Here is a 22,174-nt window from a genome sequence, read left to right as displayed (position 1 = left end):
AACATAAAGAAGGTAAAAATAATTTTGTAATAAAAAAATAAACAGGTTCCAAAAAAAAAGATTATTAAGCACACGTTATGTGCCAAGTTTGTGTTAAGATATTTAATAAACTAAACCTCATCCAATTCTCAAAAGAACATTCATAGGTAGACAGTAAGTTTCCACTTTACAGATGAAGAAATTAGGATTCTAAGAGATTAAGTGACAACAGCTGTGTGTATATATACACACACACACACACACACACACACACACACTCACACACGTACATACATATACATAAAAAACCTGTTGCCCCGTCGAGTTGATTCCGTCTCATAGCAACCTTACAGGACAGAGTAGAACTGCCCCACAGGGTTTTCAAGGAGCGCCTGGTGGATTCGAACTCCTGACCTCTCGGTCGGCATAGCTAGCTCTTAACCGCTTGTGTAGCCAGTACAATAAAAACTAAGAACTGACAGTTTGGTTTCTCTGAAGTGATATCAATATTGGCAACAAAAAAAAATCTCTTATTTTTGACTACTTTTGCAGAGGAAGGAGGCAGAAGAAACAACGTTACAGTTACTTTTCCACAATGCAGTCAGATTCCTGGTAGAAGGTGGGTGTGTTTTTAGAATGACTGCACTTTGGTAGGGAACCAACAAAAAACAGGACTAGCAGTGTGAGGTCAGCTCTCTGTTTATTTAAAGAAGAGAAAAGGTATCCCAGAAGCATCCTCCATCAAGGAAAACAAGAAGCTAGTGAGAAAATGATGTAGAGGAAAGCTAATTAAGTTCACTGAGACAATTTCAAAATATTGCTCCTGGAATGGCCCTGTTTACCTAGTGAGTCAGAACACAGGCTGCATGTGAAGAGTGTGATCCAGAGCCTGCCTGCAGAGAAACGGACCCTGGCAAGCGGACGCCACGTGCTGAGCACAGGCTAGTGGGAAAAGAGCTTTTTAGCATTCGTAGTTTCATGGATCCTCCGGGTGGTTTAGCGCTAGGAAGTGGTATTTGGTTGTGGAAGAGTTTAAATACCACACAACATGAGAAAAAAATTATGCAGCAGCCTGCCTATTACATGAGTATAGAAATCTAACTTCTGTTATTCAGGATGCAGTACGGCTTTTCTACAACTTTCATGCAAAGGGGGATTTGATTTACTTTTCCTCTGCTAGTCCTAATAAAATGTCTTAACAGTACTTTCAAAAGTGTTTTCACACACATTATCCCTCAGTTAATCTTCAAAACAACTCTGTGAAACAGATAGAATAGACATCTAGCATTCTTTAAGATCATATTTTTTTTAATTAGAAGAATATTGGTATCACTCTGGCTTCCTAAGTGCTGTCGTTGCGGCAACGTGGATGAACGTAACGACTGACTTGAGAGAACACACAACCAGATCCGTTAAGGACGTTCCCACTGTGACACTCACTCCAGTAACTCCCATCCCAAACCACTTAGAAATCCAGGTCAACTCCCATTATAGTTTTGAAGAATTATAACTCACTCTACAAATATTTGTACATCCAGGACCTCAGAAACTCAGGGTCTCTGTAAAGAAAAAAGTGGGGGTGGGGGTCATTGCTCTCTTTGACTTTGCTTTCTCTCCCTCTCACAATAAACGAAGTAAACGACTGTCAGAATGCTAGAATTTAATAAGGCTTGGGTTCCTACCGGCAGAAGTGGGTTGTTAAGTAATATTCTGAGTTTGAATAAACTCAGCCAGATCCTAATAATTACTACAGATCATATAAAAGAGGCAATGCAGACCCACTTAGGTAGGGCACAGCTGATGGGGCTACAATAAAAAACAAAAAATAAAAACAGAGTTTATCAAGTCATGAAGTTCTGGACTTGGGGTGGGGAGTTAAATCTAAAGGATCTTCTAATCCAATGCAGAGCAGTTAAGAAACAAGGTAGCTCATCATCTTTCACTCAAGTAATAGACAGGCGTATAAAATAAACAGTAACACAACAACTGGGAGGAACGTGCTCTACAGAACAATCATCTATATGAGACCAAAAGGGCAACATCTGCCCAAAAACAAAGATGAGAACACAGGGAGGGGCTGAAAAACCACACAATGGGAACAGGGAATTAAAGGTAGTAATGGAAAGAGTGCTGACACATAGTGAGGACACAGGTAGGTCAGGTAATGTCTAAAGGCCCCAGGTTCCTCATACGTAAAGTGAGGCAGTTGGGTAAAATATCTAGTTCCATCAGCTACGACTGTAACATCTATGTCTCTCTATATACTATATGTACATAAATAATCACGTGAGCTAAATTCTACCCAAGCAATTCCTGTATTACACCTACCTTGCAACTAGCAATTTTGAGCAGAACTACTCTTATTTTTGCTTGGAGGAACAGATACACACACACACACATATAATATGTATTCACATATGTGTGTAAATGTACACAATACTCAACTAACTCCTTTATTTGAAGATTCTTGTTGCCGTTGCTGTTGGTAGGTGTCGTCGAGTTGGTTCCAACTCATAGCGACCCTATTTATGCACAACAGAATGAAACACTGCCCGGTCCTGCGCCATCCTTACAATCCTTGTTATGCTTGAGCTCATTGTTGCAGCCACTGTGTCAATCCACCTCATGGAGGGTCTTCCTCTTTTCTGCTGACCCTGTACTCTGCCAAGCATGATGTCCTTCTCCAGGGACTGATCCTTCCTGACAACACGTCCAAAGTACGTAAAACGCAGTCTCGCCATCCTTGCCTCTAAGGAGCATTCTGGCCGCACTTCTTCCAAGACAGATTTGTTCATTCTTTTGGCAGTTCATGGTATATTCAATATTCTTCACCAACACCACAATTCAAAAGCGTCAACTCTTCCTCGGTCTTCCTTATTCATTGTCCAGCTTTCGCATGCATATGATGTGATTGAAAATACCATGGCTTGGGTCAGGCGCACCTTAGTCTTCAGGGTGACATCTTTGCTCTTCAACACTGCCCAATGCAATGTGTCCTTTGATTTCTTGACTGCTGCTTCCATGGCTGTTGATTGTGGATCCAAGCAAAATTAAATCCTTGACAACTTCAATCTTTTCTCCGTTTATCATGATGTGGCTCATTGGTCCAGTTGTGAGGATTTTTGTTTTCTTTATGTTGAGGTGTAATCCATACTGAAGGCTGTGGTCTTTGATCTTCATTAGTAAGTGCTTCAAGTCCTCTTCACTTTCAGCAAGCAAGGTTGTGTCATCTGCACAACGCAGGTTGTTAATGAGTCTTCCTCCAATCCTGATGCCCCATTCTTCTTCATATAGTCCAGCTTCTCGGATTATTTGTTCAGCGTACAGACTAAATAGGTATGGTGAAAGAATACAACCCTGACACGCACCTTTCCTGACTCTAAACCGATCCGTATCCCCTTGTTCTGTCTGATCAACTGCCTCTTGATCTAGGTAAAGGTTCCTCATGAGCACAATTAAGTGTTCTGGAATTCCCATTCTTCGCAGTGTTATCCATAGTTTATTATGATCCACACACTCAAAATGCCTTTCCATAGTCAATAAAACACAGGTAAAAATCCTTCTGGTATTCTCTGCTTTCAGCCAGGATCCATCTGACATCAGCAATGATATCCCTGGTTCCACGTCCTCTTCTGAAACCGGCCTGAATTTCTGGCAGTTCCCTGTCGATATACTGCTACAGCCATTTTTGAATGATCTTCAGCAAAATTTTGCTTGTGGGTGATATTAATGATATTGTTCTATAATTTCCACATTCGGTTGGATCACCCTTCTTGGGAATAGGCATAAATATGGATCTCTTCCAGTCAGTTGGCCTAGAAGCTGTCTTCCATATTTCTTGGCATAGACGAGCGAGCACCTCCAGCGCTGCATCTGTTTGTTGAAACATCTCAATTGATATTCCATCAATTCCTGGAGCCTTGTTTTTCGCCAATGCCTTCAGAGCAGCTTGGGCTTCCTCCTTCAGTACCATCGGTTCCTGATCATATTCCACCTCTTGAAATGGTTGAATATCGACTAATTCTTTTTGGTATAATGACTCTGTGTATTCCTTCCATCTTCTTTTGATGCTTCCTGCATCATTTAATATTTTCCCCATGAAATCCTTCAGTATTGCAACTTGAGGCTTCAATTTTTTCTTCAGTTCTTTTAGCTTGAGAAATGCCAAGCATGTTCTTCCCTTTTGGTTTTCCATCTCCAGCACTTTGCACATGTCATTATAATACTCTGTCTTCTCGAGAGGCCCTTTGAAATCTGTTCAGTTCTTTTACTTCATCAATTCTTCCTTTTGGTTTAGCTGCTCCACGCTCAATAGCAAGTTTGAGAGTCTCCTCTGACATCCATCTTGGTCTTTTCTTACTTTCCTGACTTTTCAGTGACCTCTTGCTTTCTTCATGGATGATGTCCTTGATGTCATTCCACAATGCATCTGGTCTGCAGTCACTAGTGTTCAATACATCAAATCTATTCTTCAGATGTTCTCTAAATTCAGGTAGGATATACTCAAGGTCATATTTTGGCTCTCGTGCGCTTGCTCTGGAAACCCTGGCGGCATACTGGTTAAGTGCTACGGCTGCTAACCAAAGGGTTGGCAGTTCGAATCCGCCAGGCGCTCCTTGGAAACTCTATGGGGTAGTTCTACTCTGTCCTATAGGTTTGCTATGAGTCGGAATTGACTCGACGGCACTGGGTTTGGTTTGGTTTGGTTTGGTGGGCTTGCTCTGATTGTCTTCAGTTTCAGCTTGAACTTGCATATGAGCAATTGATGGTCTGTCCCACAGTCGGCCCCTGGCCTTGTTCTGACTGATGATATTGAGCTTTTCCATCGTCTCTTTCCACAGGTGTAGTCAATTTGATTTCTGTGTGCTCCATCTGGTGAGGTCCATGTGTATAGTTGCCGTTTATGTTGGTGAAAGAAGGTATTTACAATGAAGAACTCGTTGGTCTTGCAGAATTCTATTATTCGATCTCTGGCATTGTTTCTATCAACAAGGCCATATTTTCCAACTACTGATCCTTTTTCTTTGTTTCCAGCTTTCGCATTCCAATTGCCAGTAATTATCAATGCATCTTGATTGCATGTTTGATCAATTTCAGACTGCAGGAGCTGATAAAAATCTTCTATTTCTTCATCTTTGGCCCTAGTGGTTGGTGCGTAAATTTGAATAACAGTCGTATTGACTGCTCTTCCTTGTAGGCGTATGGATATTATCCTATCACTGACAGCGTTGTACTTCAGGATAGATCTTTTTGACAATGAATGCAACACCATTCCTCTTCCAGTTGTCATTCCCAGCATAGTAGACTATATGATTGTCCGATTCAAAATGGCCAGTACCAGTCCATTTCAGCTCACTAATGCCTAGGATATTGATGTTTATGCGTTCCATTTCATTTTTTACAATTTCCAGTTTTCCTAGATTCATGCTTCGTACGTTCTGGGTTCTGATTATTAATGAATGTTTGCAGCTGTTTCTTCTCATTTTGAGTCGTGCCACATCAGCAAATGAAGGTCCTGAAAGCTTTACTCCATCCACATCATTAAGGTCGACTTTACTTTGAGGAGGCAGCTCTTCCCTAGTCATTTTTTGAGTGCCTTCCAACCTGGGTGGCAACAATGTTCTGCTGCCACTCATAAGGTTTTCACTGACTAATGCTTTTCAGAAGTAGACTCCAGGTCCTTCTTCCTAGTCTGTCTTGTCTGAAAGCTCGGTTGAAACCTGTCCTCCATGGGTGACCCTGCTGCTATCTGAATACTGGTGGCATAGCTTCCAGCATCACAGCAACACACAGTACGACAAACTGACAGACACGTGGGGGTGAAGATTCTTAAGCTTACTAAAATCAGTACTATTTCTTCCTTCCCTAAACACCACCACAGGGGTAACTATAATCTAATAATACACAGTAAAAATTACAATTTAGTCCTTAGTGTTTACTGAAAACTTTCTGTTGTCAGCTACTATTTGAAGGACTTTACATGTATTAACTCCTTGAATTCTTGTATCAGACCAATGACTAGATGGAAACCCTGGTGGCGTAGTAGTTAAGTGCTACAGCTGCTAACCATAAGGGTCGGCAGTTCGAATCCACCAGGTGCTCCTTGGAAACTCTATGGGGCAGTTCTACTCTGTCCTATAGGGTCATTATGAGTCGGAATCGACTCAACGGCACTGGGTTTGGTGTGGTTTATTACACAGATGAGGAAACAAGCACAGAGAAGTTCAGGAACTTGCCCTGGATAACACAGCTCAAAAGAGCCAGGATTGTAACACAGGCTCCATGCTAACCCTCCCCATTATCCTCCCCTCTAACATTTGTGAAGCAGTGCAAGAGTATAAATGGAAGTCCCTGGCTTTCCTCATTTCATGTCTACCTCCAGCTCCATCGAGAACTAGAGGGCCCTTGTGTGCATGAGAACAGGAAGACCACGCACACATCTAAGCTCTGTCTACTCCACTACCACTCCCCTGCAAAAAGACCACCCCCTGGCCATTCCTTTGGTTTATGGTGTCCACACACTAGTGGTGTGGTCCACTCCCTCTGGAAGATGGACCAAGAAAAAAGACCTGTATGGAACCAGGCCGAACTAATTAAAGCAGGGTACTCTGGGGCCCCAGACCTGTTGTCTAGAAAGAGGAGCATGGGGCTCAGGCTCCCAGTAAGCATAGTCTCTTAAATCTCATAGATTCTTTGACCTGTGGGAACTTGAGGACCCAGGTAGAAGAGGGCTGCACAAAATCCTCTAAAGCAGAGGCCCAGGACTAAGGGCAGTACTGCTCCACAACAGCCTGCCTCTCACAAGACAAATATGGTGAGAGTCTCCATCCAACTGACTGGTTACTGAGAAATATTGCTCTAAACGCCCAGTGATAAAACCAAAACCGAACCCAGTGTTGTTGAGTCGGTTCCAACTCACAGCGACCCTACAGGACAGAGCAGAATTGCCCCATAGAGTTTCCAAGGAGCACCTGGCGGATTCAAACTGCCAACCCTTTGGTTAACAGCCAGAGCACTTAACCACTACACCATCAGGGTTTCCAAATGCCCAGTAATGTTAGGTCTAAATTTGAATTAGGTCAAATTTGAACTGATTTTGATATTCTATATACCACCACTTCAAAAATTACATAAAGTTTTTAAGTCATTATCAACAAAAGGCAGTAAAATATAAAGAATTAATATGCAGCCCATTAGAAAAATAAGATGGGGGAAATATACATATAGTATTGTTTGATAGTACCATGGCTCTACATTCTCAATGAAAGCAAACCCTTTAGACTTCGAATACTGTACTTATCAATGGTTTACCTAAAAATGTCTGCAAGGACATTTTCAGTAGCTTAGAAAACTAAAAGCAGTAGTCACAAAAGGAGGTCATATCTTGAACTTGCTCCCAAATAAGAGCTTTCTAAATGACAACAAGAAGCTTCACAAACACATCAAAACCGATGACCAAGATTCATCTGATTCACCTAAGGCCAAGTAACAAAGTACAGCTCTTCATTTCACTGCTGTCTGAAAAAAATATAAATCATTTAGAGATTGCTGGATTCATTAAAATATATTTCAAAATCCTTTCTCCGCTATGATAAAGGAACACCACTCAACTGAGAAGAAACACTAATGGCAACTCACCAACTGTGATGAATGCTTCTGAATACACGGTGCCATGGTCATTTGTAGCTTCACAGATGTATTTCCCAGCATGTTCCTGAGTAACAGCCTGAATATAGAGAGAGCTTGAGCCAGCTCGGGACATGATGAAGTAGACAGGCTCCAGGTTAACGGCCTCGGGTCTCACTAAGTGTGATTTTCGGGATTTAGATCTAAGGATTTGAGACGGATGGCTGGTTATCAACCCATGGCTGTCATACCAACGAATGACTGGAACTGGCAGTCCAGTGGCATTGCAGGACAAAGTAACAATGTCTCCATCTACCACCTTTGCACTTGCTGGCGCTGTAATTATAACTGGCTTGAATCCACTGTCTATTAAAAAAGTAATTCACATACAAAACATTAAGAACATTATAGTATATACAATGCAAAATAATTTCATACTATTGTATAAACGTCATAGTAATGATTAGAACAAAGATATTCCCCCTTTCCAACTTTCACCAACTAAAGATGTCAATATAAGGTAGATTTTTTCTTAATTTGGGGACACAAGACATTTCCTATGTAGGTGTATTGTCCTTCAGAAAGAAGGAAATGTACATAACGAAATACACTGAGAACTTTCCAAAAGGTATACTATACATATTTGACTGCTGTAAATATAGAACACGTGAAGCCAAAACCTTGGGCTTTAAATGTGAAAAAGGTATAAAGAAGCCTAAAGCTAAATAGCATTCCTTCAAGAAAACAGTCAACTCCAGGGGGAAAAAAAAATCTGATTTCAAAAAAGCCTGGATGGGGAGGGTGGATCTAAGTATAAGGTGATAAGCATATTTCTTACCACACACATAAACAATATTTTTTGTTTCAAAACTAAAGTGACACCAACTTTTTCCTTTGGGTCCCAGGTCCTCTCTGGGAATATTTTCAGGTGACCTGAAAATGGAATACTCAACACAAATGACGTTTCCTCCAGTACTTCTCTTTTCCCACTCCTACTGAAGTTGAATTCCTACGTTTAACAAAGCCAACCAACACTTGGTATCACACATCTTCTGAAATTTTGTCAATCCAGTCAAAGTCAAATGGTATCTCACTGATCATAACCTGCATTTCCCTGAGTACTTAAGAGGCTGAACATTGTTTCATGTGTTTATGTTCCATTCATATTTTTCCTCCTCTGTGAAATAACATTTGTCAATTTTTCTATTGGGTCATTTATCTTTTTCTTAATGGTTCAGAGAAGTTCTTTATATATACTGGATACTATTCCTTTGTTGGAAACCCTGGTGACATAGTGGGTAGGAGCTACGGCTGCTAACTAAAATGCCGGCAATTTGAATCCAAGAGGCGCTCCCTGGAAACTCTATGGGGCAGTTCTACTCTGTCCTATAGGGTCAGTATGAGTCAGAATCAACTTGATGGCAATGGGTTTTATTCTTTTGTTAGCTGTATATGTTAATAGTATCTTCTCCCAGTTTATTGCTTTTCTTTTCATCTTTTAATGGTATCTTTTAATAATGAGAATGTTTTAATGTAATCAAATTTATCAATCTTTTAACAAATTAGCATTTTAAAATGTTTTGTTAAAAAATTTCTACCCACAGATCATGTATATATTTCCTTGTGTTTTCCTCAGAAGTTTTTACATTGTGCTTTCATATTTAGGTATTGAATCCACTGGCAATTCACCTTCGTATATGATGTGAGTTAAGAGATTTAATTCCACTTTTTTCTCCATTGCGATAACTAATTAGCCCACATCGTTACTTGAAATTGATCTCCTCTTATGATCCTGCAATATCACCTCAGTCAAGTCATTATGTGCAAATGTCTTTTGGGCAGTTTCTATTTTGAAATGTGTTTTTGCACCAATACTTGCATTTACTATAGACTTTTTATAAGCCTTAATATCTGGTAAAGCAAGTCCTCCATGTTCTTTTTCTTTTTCTTTTAGGCGTGTTAGCCATTCTTGGGCCTTGATCATCCACATAAATTTTAGACTCAATTTGTCCAGGTCCTCAAAATATTCTAATGGGATTGTAAATGGATGAATTGTAAATACATGAATCTACAGAACAACTTTAGAAAGGCCTGACAACTGTATGATACTGAATTTGGGTATCCATGAACTAGCGGACCTTTCCACGTCTTCTTAAATAAAAAGATAATTTTTTAATTATATTTTCCTTTTGTTGCCGGTATATAAAAAGTCAACTAATTCTTGTTAATTGGTCTTCATCTAGCACCTTGCTAAACACGCTTATCATTTCTAGTAATTTGCCAACAAACTATTTGGAATTTTCTATGTTGACAATCGTACCATCTGTAAATTAAGAAAAATGTAGTTTCTTATTCATAGATCTTTTATTTGTTTTTTGTTTTTTATGCTATTTAGGGCCTCCAGTGCAATCATGTATAGAAGAGATTTTCAAGGGAAAGCTTCCAGCATTTCACCATTAAAAATGATGTTTCTTGTAAGTTTGTTATTCTCCATCAAGTTCAGAAAGTTATCTTCTATTTCTATTTTTCTGAGTATCTAACATGAATAGGTATCGAATTACATCAACTGTTTTTCTGCCTCTAGTGAGACGATCATATTGTTTTTCTCCTTTATTCAATAAGAAGGATGACCAACATTTTAAATTTTCTAATGGATTCTGGAGGTGGCTCTATTTTGTTTTTCATACATTGCTGGCTTGCTAAATCTTTTCAGGATTTTTGCACCTGTGTTCATAACTGAGACCAGCCTTTAATTTTCCTTTCTTGTCTCATCCTTTTGTAATTGTAGAATCAAGACTATACTGCCTGAACAACAGCAAAAACAACCAAAAAATATGTACGGCTATATATGATATTTTTTTATATATGTATGTATGTACATATATATGTTTTATACACACATATACTACCTGGGGAGTATACTATCTTTTCCTTTTCTCTGGAAGTGTCTGTACAATATTTGAAATAATCTGTTACTGGAAAGTTTAGCAGAGCCCTCATAAAACCATCTGGACTGGTGTCTTCTTAATGGAATGATTTTTTAACGCCTAACTCTGTTTCTTTCATAGTTGTAGGACTACCAGAAATTTTTACTTATTTAAGTCAGCTTTGCCAAGTAATATTTACCTAAAAATTTGTCCATTTTTGCCTATATTTGTAAATTATTGGCATAAAGTTTATCACAGTCCTAGCTGATTATTTTTAATCTCTATAAGACTCGTGCTTTAGAGGTCCTTTTTATTCCTAATGTTGTTTATTTACACATGCTTTCTTTTCTCTCGGTTAATTTTGCCGAAGATTTCTATTTTATTAGATTTTACAAAAAAACAACTTTTATCTTTACTAAGCCTCACTATTTTATTTTCATTTTCTATTTAGTTGCTTTCTGCTCTTATCTCTATTATCTCCTTTCTTCTATTGTATTTGAATTTATTCTGCTGTTCTTACTAATTTTCTTTTATAGACATTTAAGGCTATAAATTTCATTCTAAGGTCCATTTTTACCGTATCCAACACAACTTAATCTGTGGCATTTTCATTATCATTCAGTTCAAAGTATTTTAAATTTTCATTACGATCTAAATTTCCAAGTGCATGGTGATTTTTTAAAAAACATCTCTGTATTATTAACTTACCAATCAATTGCACTAAAGACAATACTGATATGTTGAAATACAAGACTTGTTTTAGGGCCTAGTGGACTGGATGGTCTATTGTTAAAATATTCCATGCATGCTTGGGAAAAAAATATGTAGTCTCTAATTGTTCGATGCAGGGTTCTACAGATGTTGAATAAATCAATACTGTAAACTGCATATAGTTCAATTCTGACAGTCCAGGGCAGAGCCCTGGTGGCTCAGTGGTTAAGAGCTCAGGCTGCTAACCAAAAGGTCTGCAGTTCGAATTCACCAGCAGCTCCTTGGAAACCCTATGCGGTAATTCTACCATGAGTTGAAATTGATTCGACGGCAGTGGGTTCTGGAATGGCACCTGTACAGAATTTTTTGGGGGGGTGGGGGGGAGGGAGTGGCATTTTTTTTAACCCATGAATAATTGAGAGGGGTATTTGGTAGTCAGTCTCCAAAGACGGTCCCCAGTGAACCACACCTCCTAGTACTCATGCTCTGGTGTAGTCCCCCTTCCCTCGAATCTGGGCTGCCTCTGGGAATCTGTGGAAGTGCTACAGCAGGGCTTCTGAGGTTAGGTTACAAGAAACCTTAGTAGCTGCGCTTCACCACATGCAGCACCCAGGGACTCCTCCATAACCCACAAAAAAAATACCACAGGTAAAATACTAATGTCCCTAACATATAAAGATTGCCTATGAATCAAGAAAAAAGATCAAGAATCTAATTTTTAAAATGGACAAAAGACAATCAGTCACAAGTCAATATACAGAAAAGCAAATTCAAATGGCTCCTGAACATATGAAAAGATGCCAACTTCACTCCTAATAAAAGAAATACAGGTTAAAAGATGCTTTTGAAACCTACAGGATTGGCAAAGATTTTTTTAAAAATCAACAATGCCTTGCATCGGAGATGGTATGGGGAAATAAACATCGTTATACATTGCTGGTGAGAGTGTAAATGTAAAAAATTATGGAGAACAGTTTGATATTATCTTTCAAAACTGCCTATCCATATATGCTTTTATTTAGCAAGTTCATTTCTCAAAATTTATTTTACAGATACTTGAACATGTGCAAAATAATCTATGCAAAAGGATATTTACTGTAGATCTTTTTTTTTTTTTTTTAATATTTTATTGTGCTTTAGGCGAAGGTTTACAAAGCAAAATATTTTCCCATTCAACAGCTTGTACACAGAATGTTCCAAGACATTGCTTGCAGTCCCCTCAATGTGTCAGGCCTCTCCCCATTTCCACCCTGGGTTCCCCATTTTACCCTTTTGGTCTCATATAATTAAATGTTCTAAGGAGCTCGTTCCTCCCGGGTGTTATTGTTTCTTTTGTAAGGCCTGTCTCTCGGAATGGCTTCAGTTCCATGTTAGAAGGGTGTCTTAGGATCTAAGGGCCATAGTCTTGGGGGTCCCTCCAGTCTCTATCAGACAAGTACGTCTGGTCTTTTTTATGGATCTAATTTTTTTTCTGTATTTTTCTCCTTTTCTGCCTGGGATCCTCTATTGTGATCCTGGTCAGACTGGTTGGTGGTGGTAGCCAGGCACCACTACTTCTGATCTCAGGGTACTGCAGGCTGTGGTTCATGTGGTCTGTTAGTCCTTCAAACTAACTGCTCCCTCAAGTCTTTGGTTTTCTCCACTCTTCTTTGTTCCAGCCAAGATGAGACCAATAGTTGTATTTTAGATGGTCACTGGCAAGCTTTTAAGACCCTAGAGGCTATTCATTAAAGTAGGATGTAGAACATTATCTTTATGAACTATGTTATGCCAACTGACATAGATATTCCCAGAGTCTCTGGCCCTCAGCCTTCCAGCCTAGTAACTTCACACTGTGAAGTGTTTGCTTATGTCTAGGAAGTTTCCTTGACTGTGACCTTGTGTGTTCTATTTCTATACATGCACCACCTACAAACATGTAGGTAGAAATATTTGCAACCCAACCTGTATCTGCAGGCGGGTACGCTCCCTCCCACTCCTCTTTAGCACACCTCTCCGCCTATATATCCATTCTTAGATTATTATTTGTTAATATTATTGTTGTAGGGTTGTCTATGTTATAGTAATTACTGTGATTGCCCTTTATTTTTGTGTTCCTCTCAGTGCCTTCCTTTGCTTGGATCTGTTATGCTGACTCCCGCCTGTTGTGCAATCTTTCCCTTCACCAGTATTAACGTGTTTTTTTTCTAGTTGATGATATTCCCTCCCGCCCCTTTTCATTCCTGGTAGCCATCAAAGAATTTGTGTGCGTGTGTGTAACCCTTTCCTTGATTTTTTTATAGTAGTAGTCTTATACAATATTTACTTTTTTGTGATTGACTTATTTCTCTCAGCATGGTGAGGGGAAACCCTGGTGGCCTAGTGGTTAAGTACTATGGCTGCTAACCATAAGGGTCAGCAGTTCGAATCCACCGGCACTCTGTGGAAACTCTATGCAGCAGTTCTACTCTGTCCTATAGGGTCACTCTGAGTAGGAATCAAATTGATGGCAACTGGTTTAGTTTTTTTGGTTTTTAATGTCCTTCAAGCTCCTCCATGTTGTGAGATGTTTCGCGTATTCATCATTGTTATCGTTATGTAGTATTCCATTGTATGTATCTACCATAATTTGTTTATCCATCATCTGTTGATGGGCACTTAGGTTGTGTTCATATTTTCTCTTTTGTGAACAATGCTGCAGTGAACATGGGTGTACATATGTCTATTCCTGTCGCTACTCTTATTTCCCTGGGGTATATACCTAGGAGTGGGATTGCTGGATCATATGGTACTTCTATTTCTAGCTTTTTAAGGAAGCACCATACCGTTTTCCATAGTGGTTGTACCATTTTACATTCCCACCAGCAGTGTGTAAGAATTCCAATCTCCCCACCTCACCAGCATTTGTTGTCTTCTCGTTTTGTTTTGATTAGTGCCATTATTGTTGGGGTGAGATGGTATCTTGTTTTAATTTTGATTTGCATCTCTCTGATGGCTAGTGATCACAAGCATTTCTTCATGTGTTTGTTTGCCACATGAATGTCTTCTTTGGTGAAGTACCTATTCATATCTTTTGCCCATTTTTTAATTAGATTGTCTTTTTATTGTTGGGGTGTTGAAGTCTTCTATAAATAGAGATTAACCCCTTGTCAGACAAGTCATAGCCAAAATTTTTTTTACAGTATGTAGGTTCTCTTTTTACTCTTGGGGAAGTCTTTCAATGAGCATAAGTGTTTAATTTTTAGGAGGTTCCATTTATCTAGTTCATTTTTTAGTTTATTGGAATGGACTCGACAGCAATGGGTTTATTTAAAACAGGCATGAAAATAACCTTTTACAGACCATATGGAAAGACATTTGAGATATACATTTAGTGAAAAATTTAAGGTATCCTCAATTTTTTGCATGCTACCACCATTTATGTAAACAAAAGATATTTTTATAAAATGCCTACACTTACACATCCATGTGTGTAACTGCTTGTACATGCACATACAACATAACAATGATATTCAAGAAACTGATCAAACTAGTTAATTCTGAAGAGGGGAGCCAGTTCACTGAGGAATAGAGTGAAGGGAGACCTTTTACCATAAACCCTTTTAAACTAGGTAGCATCTGTTGAAAAAAAAATTTTTTTTTAAATGAGCTTGCCAGAGAAATGTCTATATGAAACTAGAAAAAAAAAAAAAAGGAAAATGAACACAGTTCTACTACGGTGACAGGATTATTTTCTTTTAATAAAAATGATTTAATTCTTAACCACAACAAAATTCTAGTGATAAAGTAAAATCTCCTCTGTCACATGACCTAAAAGCCTACCTTTTTCAATGTCAAGTCTCCCCGTAGACTGCACGAATCCAATCCCATTATCTGCTATACACTGATACAGCCCAGAATCTTCCATGGTAACACCACTGATTTCCAGTCCATTGCCTGTGGTTAGATGTCGTGGGGAAGGATGAATGGGCCGGGCATTGTGAAACCAGGTACGATTGGGGACTGGGTTTCCATGAACATCACAGGTAAAATGTACTGTGGCACCCAGAGACACCATCTGATCCTGCAGTCCTTCAGAAATTGAAGCACGTTCTGAAAATAAAACACGCAAATTAAACTCTAGTCCTCAAGATGTACTTTTTAAATTATTATATGCATCATATAAAATCTTCTCTCTACCAATAACGCATTGAAGCCAAGCTGCATTTATTCACATTCTCCCACATGCTGTGGTCATCAAGAAAAAACCAGGAATGAGCTTTCACTTTCCTCTAATAGGATAAACCCTATTTACTAATAAGTTACGGTGTCTTTTCTATAGCTCTCTCCACCCACTCACTCACCACCCCCCAACACACACAAATATTCACACACACACACACACAGTTTCAAATCCTGACCTTCTCTCAGCATTTGTTTCATGCAATTGGTTTGAAATAAAGTAAAAGTTTCCCTGGACTGTATACTAAACAAGAGCAAAAACAGAACAATGTTTATTCAAAGGCCAATTCTACTTTGAGGTTTGGTGCATACTGTGCAGAAAACTTCCTTTAAGTCCTTTAAAGTCACTTGCTACCCAGAAGCTCATCAATCATCAACAATTTGTAGCACACGCCCAAATCAAATCATTATGTGTATTAGCCCAAGCCTGACTATCACCTAATCTGAAAGTCTACTTGCCATACACGCAGGCTAATTTTAGTGCTGCTGGCCGACGTCAGGCCAATGTTGGAACTAGGCACATGCAGAGGGGCCACAAAAATCATATTTACTATGAATCTACTTCCTCTCCATTTTTTTTTTCTGGTTTTCATATGTTTTGACAGAGGAAAACATTCACTGCTGCCACACATGAGAGTGACACAGATACGTGGAAGGAAAAGAAAGGACTAACTGAGAGAGAGAGAGTATGCATAGAGATGTGGGTGGAAATAAAGCAAGTTTTATGAGCCTCAGAGTGAGCCAGATACAGGTGACAGTCTATCAAAACGGAAAATTAGATGAAAGAGATTTCTTTTTGAGATAGCATTTTCTAAGTCAGCACCGTGTCTTTCTTAAGCTTGCTGGTTACTACACACTAATATAGCCCGGAGTCTTTCCTAGTTATTCCACTTACTTCCTCCATGCCCTGAAGAGAAAACAAGCTCTGCATTACGTGAGCAGTTGGGGGTGAAGTTCCCAAGAATATCTCTTGTGAAATGATGTTCTGTGCCACCTAGAAATACTGACTAATTTAGCAGTCCTTAAGAAAAATAAAAGCTTATTCTGATACTGGTATACTTATTTCTAGATAGGCTCTATTTCATTTTTAGTTTACAAATAGATCTTCCAATCAAACACCCACTAGATCAGCCAAACAGCCTGACTGGAAAAAAAAAAAATGTAGTAAGTAACACCCTACCCAGCACATTCACCATGTACGTCACATGCTTTAGGTCTCCAGATCTGTTTCCCACCACACAGGAATAGTTTCCAGCGTCCCCTGGGTCAATGCTGTCTGTGGCAAGGTGAGAATACAACCTTCTCCAGTTGCTTCCCAGCACAACATCCTGGCCATCCTTCAACCAGTACACTTGAGAAGCTGGAACCCCCCTCACTACACACTCCAGGGTTACAGGGCTATACGAAAGAACAGCTAGTGCCTGTGAAAGGGTGGGGTGGAGAATGTGAAAATCATCTGAAGAAGGACCTGGAAAAAGAAAAGAAAATCAAAATTTATTAAGAATTCACTTTCAATCTCTTCTCTAGCAAAGCTGTGAGCATCCCCACTGCACCATTTATTCTTCTTTACACCACAAGGCCCTATGTAGTAGTGAAATCATTTATAGTTGAGAACCAAAATTAAAACATTTTGTGGTCCTTTAAGGATATTTCTGAATCGGCAGTTTGGAACTGTAGAGCTCTCGAGAAGTTCAGAAACCACTACCTTATCACGCTTTCAGCACTGGTTACCTCAACTCAACTATGAGAATCTACAAACCTGAGTTCAAAGAAAACATACATTTTTTAAAATAATTCATAGTGAGCCATCAATATGCTTACCGTTGCTATAAAGTTATATTTTCACCATAATTTTCTTTTTGTCTGAGCATAGGGAAAAGTTTTCCACATATATTCACTCTGTCATCTTGACCAAAATTCCCCTCTATAAAGTTGTTATATTTTCAAAACATATACAGTACTATTTATTCTAAAATGCATTAGTGTTTTCTTTTTAAAGAAGACTTTCCTATGATAAACAAATAGAATTCAAAAGAAAAAATGAACTCTCATTTCTCAAGTTTTTTATAAGGAATACTTTTTTGAAGACTTTTGCTTTTCTAGTTATCATTATTCTCCCCAATACTTACGACTCACAAGGAGCTTTCGGCCAATGGGTTCAACTTTCAATTCCTGTGTCACAGGATTATAGACTGCACACTTATAAGATCCCCTGTCCTCTGATGATACATTTAAAATCTGAAGATTTCCTGATGGAAGGATCAAGTAATTATCTGGAAGAAGAAGAAGGGGAGTACAGTTAGGCTCCTCCCCTCTAATGAAGGCCACACAACACAATTATAAACTACCGATGGTGGAGAGCTAGGTTTTAAATTTAGACATAAGACTAGCATATGCACTCAAGGAAAATTCATGAAATGAAGGAAAAGCAGAAAAGAAAAAGAGCCAAAAGCACTAAAGAAACAAAATCAAATCCATCACAAACGTTTTAATGATAGACCACTCACTGAGAATACTGAAAACAGAAGAAACATGTTTAGACAAAGATACAATGTCCACCATACCAAAAAAAAAAAACCCCAGAAAACTCCCCCCCCCCTTTGCCATTGAATAGATTCTAAATCACGGCAAGCCTGTGTGTTACAGAGAACTGCTCCATAGGGTTTTCTTGGCTGTAATCTTAATGGAATTGAGTCCTTGGGTGACATGAATTGTTAAGCTCTCAGCTACTAACCAAACAGTTGATGGTCAGATCCATTCAGAGGTGCCTTGGACCAAAGGCCTGCCAATCCGCTTCCAAAAAGTCACGGCCACAAAAACGCTATGGAGCACAGTTCTGCTCAGCAACACATGGGGTTGCCATGAGTCAGAACAGACTTGATGGCAAATTGCAGCCATCTTAATGGAACCAGATTGCCAGGCCTTTCTTCCATGGTACTGTTGAGTATATCTGAACCACCAACTTTTAGGTTAGCAGTCCAGCACAACCTGTTTGGGCCACCCAGGGACTACCCTACCCCTTTGGGTAAACCTGCCCCTATAATGCTGATCACATGGTATTTATTCATTGTTTAGTCACTCCTTTTTTTTCATCAGACATGTGCTGAGTGCCTACTTTCTGCCAGACGATGGAAAAGGCACAAGTGACAAAGCAATGGACACAGCACCGGTGCAGGTTATGTCCCAGTGCGGGGGAAAGGAGTGGCAGATACGCAATAAACCATGTCAGGTGTGATGAATTCTCTGAAGACAAGTAAAGCTGAATCAAGGCAACAGAGAGTGGCAGGGCATATTATCTGAGGACTATCTGTTGCCTGAGTAGAGACCTGAACGGCTCCAGGACCGAGCCCTGTGGGTACTGAGTTAGAATCATTTGTATACTGTGACCCTTTGTCTTAGCTCTTCCACTTGGCGTCCTGAGAGCAGAGACAATATTTCTTGTCTATGTCTGTATCCACAGTGCCTACCACACACAGCTGAACAGTAGGCTGTTTGTTCTGCATGTGTCCGCTGGCTTTTTATAAAAGGTCTCACCTGTGGAATGTTTCAGCCATTTTCCCCGTATTTTATAGCGCACCTCAGCTTTGGGGTTACTGTCTGGTACCTTGCAGCCAATGAAAGCAGTACTTTTTTCTTCGGCCGTAATAACATTCTTTGTTGGTGAACCAAAATCACCAAGAACTAAAACAAAAATTAAATAAGTAAACAAATTTTTAAAATGCCCATTGGATTCTCTTTCCTAAAGAAAACTAAAAAATTAGAAACGACATCTACAACATGGCCTCATGCAGCAGCTAACCCCAACCCAGGGAGCAGTGCGATCTTTTCTTCTCACAAAGCAGCTGGGTCAGGCATGCATGGCTGAGGACTGAGAAAAAAAGTCATGGCACTCTTTTTCAGAAGTCATTGCTTCCGGGGGACTATAGGAAAATCAAATTGTTCTTAAAACATCACATATATATATACACATATATATACATACATGTATATGTGTGTGTATATATATACACTATATGTGTATGCGTTTATATATATAAAGAACCATCTTTATACAGAACCATCAAGAACTATAAACATAATTACTCACATTCTGTCAAGATAAATCCTTTTCAATTCTCCCCCTCACCAAAACTCACTCTTCCTATGCACTGTTATTCTGTTTGTAGCTACTCACGTTGTCATATTAACTCAGGACATGAAAAAACACAGCAGTAATATCGTTTGAATTATCTGAGTATGTTAACTCTGGGTCTCGGTTCCTCTCAGCTTAAGTTTACTACAGATGGAGGAAGCGTGGAAGGGCCCTTTATCATCTCCAAAGCAAAGAGCATTCAGCAGCTGCCACGAGGAATCCAGCCCTCCAGTGTGTGTCTTGGAGCTGTCCATGGGTCACAGCTCTGCAAAAACATTTACTCTTCTCAGTTATGACAAACTCACGGCTCCTGGGGAATCCAGACTTGTTCTGTAAATAGGGGTGCCCTTACAAAGAAGTTTTCCACTACTGGAAGCCATCATCCTTTGAAAGGCAGATGGCTCAAGCTTACTCAGAAAACCACTCACTCCAGATTTTCCATAAGTTCAATTCTCAACATTCCTTTCCTCGCAGTCAGTTATTTTTTTTCCTGCTTCTTTAGCCTGGTTCCAATTACTTAAATGAAAATCACTCAGTAATCAAGGGAAAGAAAACAATTAGACGTGAAAGGAAGATAAAGAACTGCATGAAATAACTGAGTGTTAGACAATAATTTTAACAACAATTTAACGAGAAAGTTAGGGACTTTTAAAAACTTCAAAAACAAAAACTATTGAGAATTCATATTAGAAAACTGCCTTACTGTGTAACTTAAAAAAAAAAAAAATCATTTCTACACCCTTGCTATATGTGAAGACAACGGGTTCGCAGAGGTTGACCTCCCCAAGTTACACTCACAGCAAGAGTCAAGGCTGGGATGAGAACTCAGGTGTGTCTGACTTCAAAGCCGATGCTCTTCTCACTATTCAGAAACGCAAGCACTGACAAGGACATTTCAGGGAACATCATACACAACATGGATGAAATGAAACTCACCTGCGGTGGAGACCACTGCAGGGCCACTCACAATGGCACCGATGCTATTATTGGCAATGCATTGGTAGGAACCGGAAAGGGAAGGGTTAAGAGAAGGAATAGTCAAAGTCCCCTGACGCATCTTAATCTGGTCCGTGTTTCTATCCAATCTTTTCCCATTAAGCAACCATGAGATCTGAGCTGTCACGGGTTTAGCAGAACAATGCAGTACCACGGGTCCACCGAGCTTCTGGACAGCAGAGAGTGGTTCGGAAATAAAAGAAGGTGTCAAGTCTACAAGCAAGGTTCCCCATATGTAAGGGGGAGGGAGGTGGGAAAGAGGGAGAGAAAAGGGAAAAAAAGGAAAGAGAGAGAGTATGTTAAACACATCTCACCTCAAACTAAAGACAATTCTTTATTTTCTCTATATATACCATGGTTCTTAACCCCTGTAAAAGTTCCAGCGACATTTTTATAGCCCACTTTTAGAAGGACAAAAAAAATCAGCCTAGGACTTAACAATCAGCATAGAATTGACAAGAATCCATATGATATAAAGCAGATAAAATATCAATTCTGTTAATGCGGAATAGCAAAGTGTTATTTTTAAGCAGTGACTTGTAGGAAATGGAAGTTTAGAATCTGAAAAAGGTAATGAAGACTTTCAAAAACAAAAATTCTCTCCTATATTACCAAAAGGATTTGACTTTTGAGAGCAAGTTATTCTATAAACAAAGGCTACTGCACCTCCTCACTACTTCTCTTTAATATAAAATATTGTTCAGCTTTTAAGAAAACAGAAAGTCAGGAAGCTGCAGCTGACATACAAAGTCTATCCTTTTTTGGATATAAGGTTACATAAGGTAGCCTAGACAGGGCTGCACCCTTGAATAAGGAAGACCAAAGAACTGATGTCTCTGAATTGTGGTGTTGGCAAAGAATATCAAATATACCATGGACTGCCAGAAGAATGAACCAATCTGTGTTGGAAGAAGTACAGCCAGAATGCTCCTTAGAAGCAAGGATGGCGAGACTTCATCTCACATACTGTGGACATGTTATTAGGAGGGACTAGTTTTTTTTTAGTCCCTGGAGAAGGACATCATGTTGGTACAGTAGAGAGTGAGCAAAAAAGAGGACAACCCTGAGAGAGATGGATTGACACAGTGGCTGCAGCAATGGCCTCAAACACAGCAACCATTGTAAGAATGGCACAGGACTGGGCATTGATTGTTTTGTTCTGTTGTACATAAGGTCGCTATGAGTCCGTACTGACTCAATGACACCTAACAACAACAAAAAGGTAATAAACAATCTGAATGTTTTATTTGGTGTTTTCAATAGTTTTATTTGTTAGGTCTATCACTCCAGGAACTTGGGGTGGGGGAACTCTTGTAGTAACATACCAAAACAGACCTCCCTCCCAAAAAGGGGGTGGGGGGCAGGAATATTGTTAATCAGATAGAATAAAATACTTAAAAGAGAAAAAAAATCAATAAATTGTTGAATCTACTTTTATAGGATATTGCATCAGAAATGAAGATTAAGGGAAGTACCCCCCTTGGCTGAATCTGAAGTTGTTGTTTAGCAAAACAAAAGCAGGACTTAAACCACTAAATCATTTTTTCCCTTAAAAAATCTTATATGGTTATATGGGTATTTTTAACATGGATAATAAATATTA

At 39.2% G+C, this 22,174-nt stretch overlaps 1 protein-coding gene across 1 annotated transcript in view; it reads right to left on the bottom strand.

The window, feature by feature from the left end:
* The window catches only part of CDON (cell adhesion associated, oncogene regulated), a 128,742-nt gene that overhangs the window by 57,778 nt on the left and 48,790 nt on the right, over positions 1-22,174 (bottom strand). Inside the window, exons 3-8 of the mRNA XM_003417420.4 lie at positions 20,512-20,784; positions 18,978-19,124; positions 17,573-17,716; positions 16,624-16,911; positions 15,045-15,314; positions 7,618-7,971 (exon numbers count right to left, since the gene is read on the bottom strand). Coding sequence (XP_003417468.1) covers positions 7,618-7,971; positions 15,045-15,314; positions 16,624-16,911; positions 17,573-17,716; positions 18,978-19,124; positions 20,512-20,784 — 1,476 coding nt within the window. The remainder of the gene's footprint in view (positions 1-7,617; positions 7,972-15,044; positions 15,315-16,623; positions 16,912-17,572; positions 17,717-18,977; positions 19,125-20,511; positions 20,785-22,174) is intronic.

The sequence above is a fragment of the Loxodonta africana genome, chromosome 15 (genome assembly GCF_030014295.1).
Source record: "Loxodonta africana isolate mLoxAfr1 chromosome 15, mLoxAfr1.hap2, whole genome shotgun sequence".
NCBI classification, from domain to species: Eukaryota; Metazoa; Chordata; class Mammalia; order Proboscidea; family Elephantidae; genus Loxodonta; species Loxodonta africana.
This window is presented reverse-complemented; position numbering and strand designations above follow the sequence as displayed.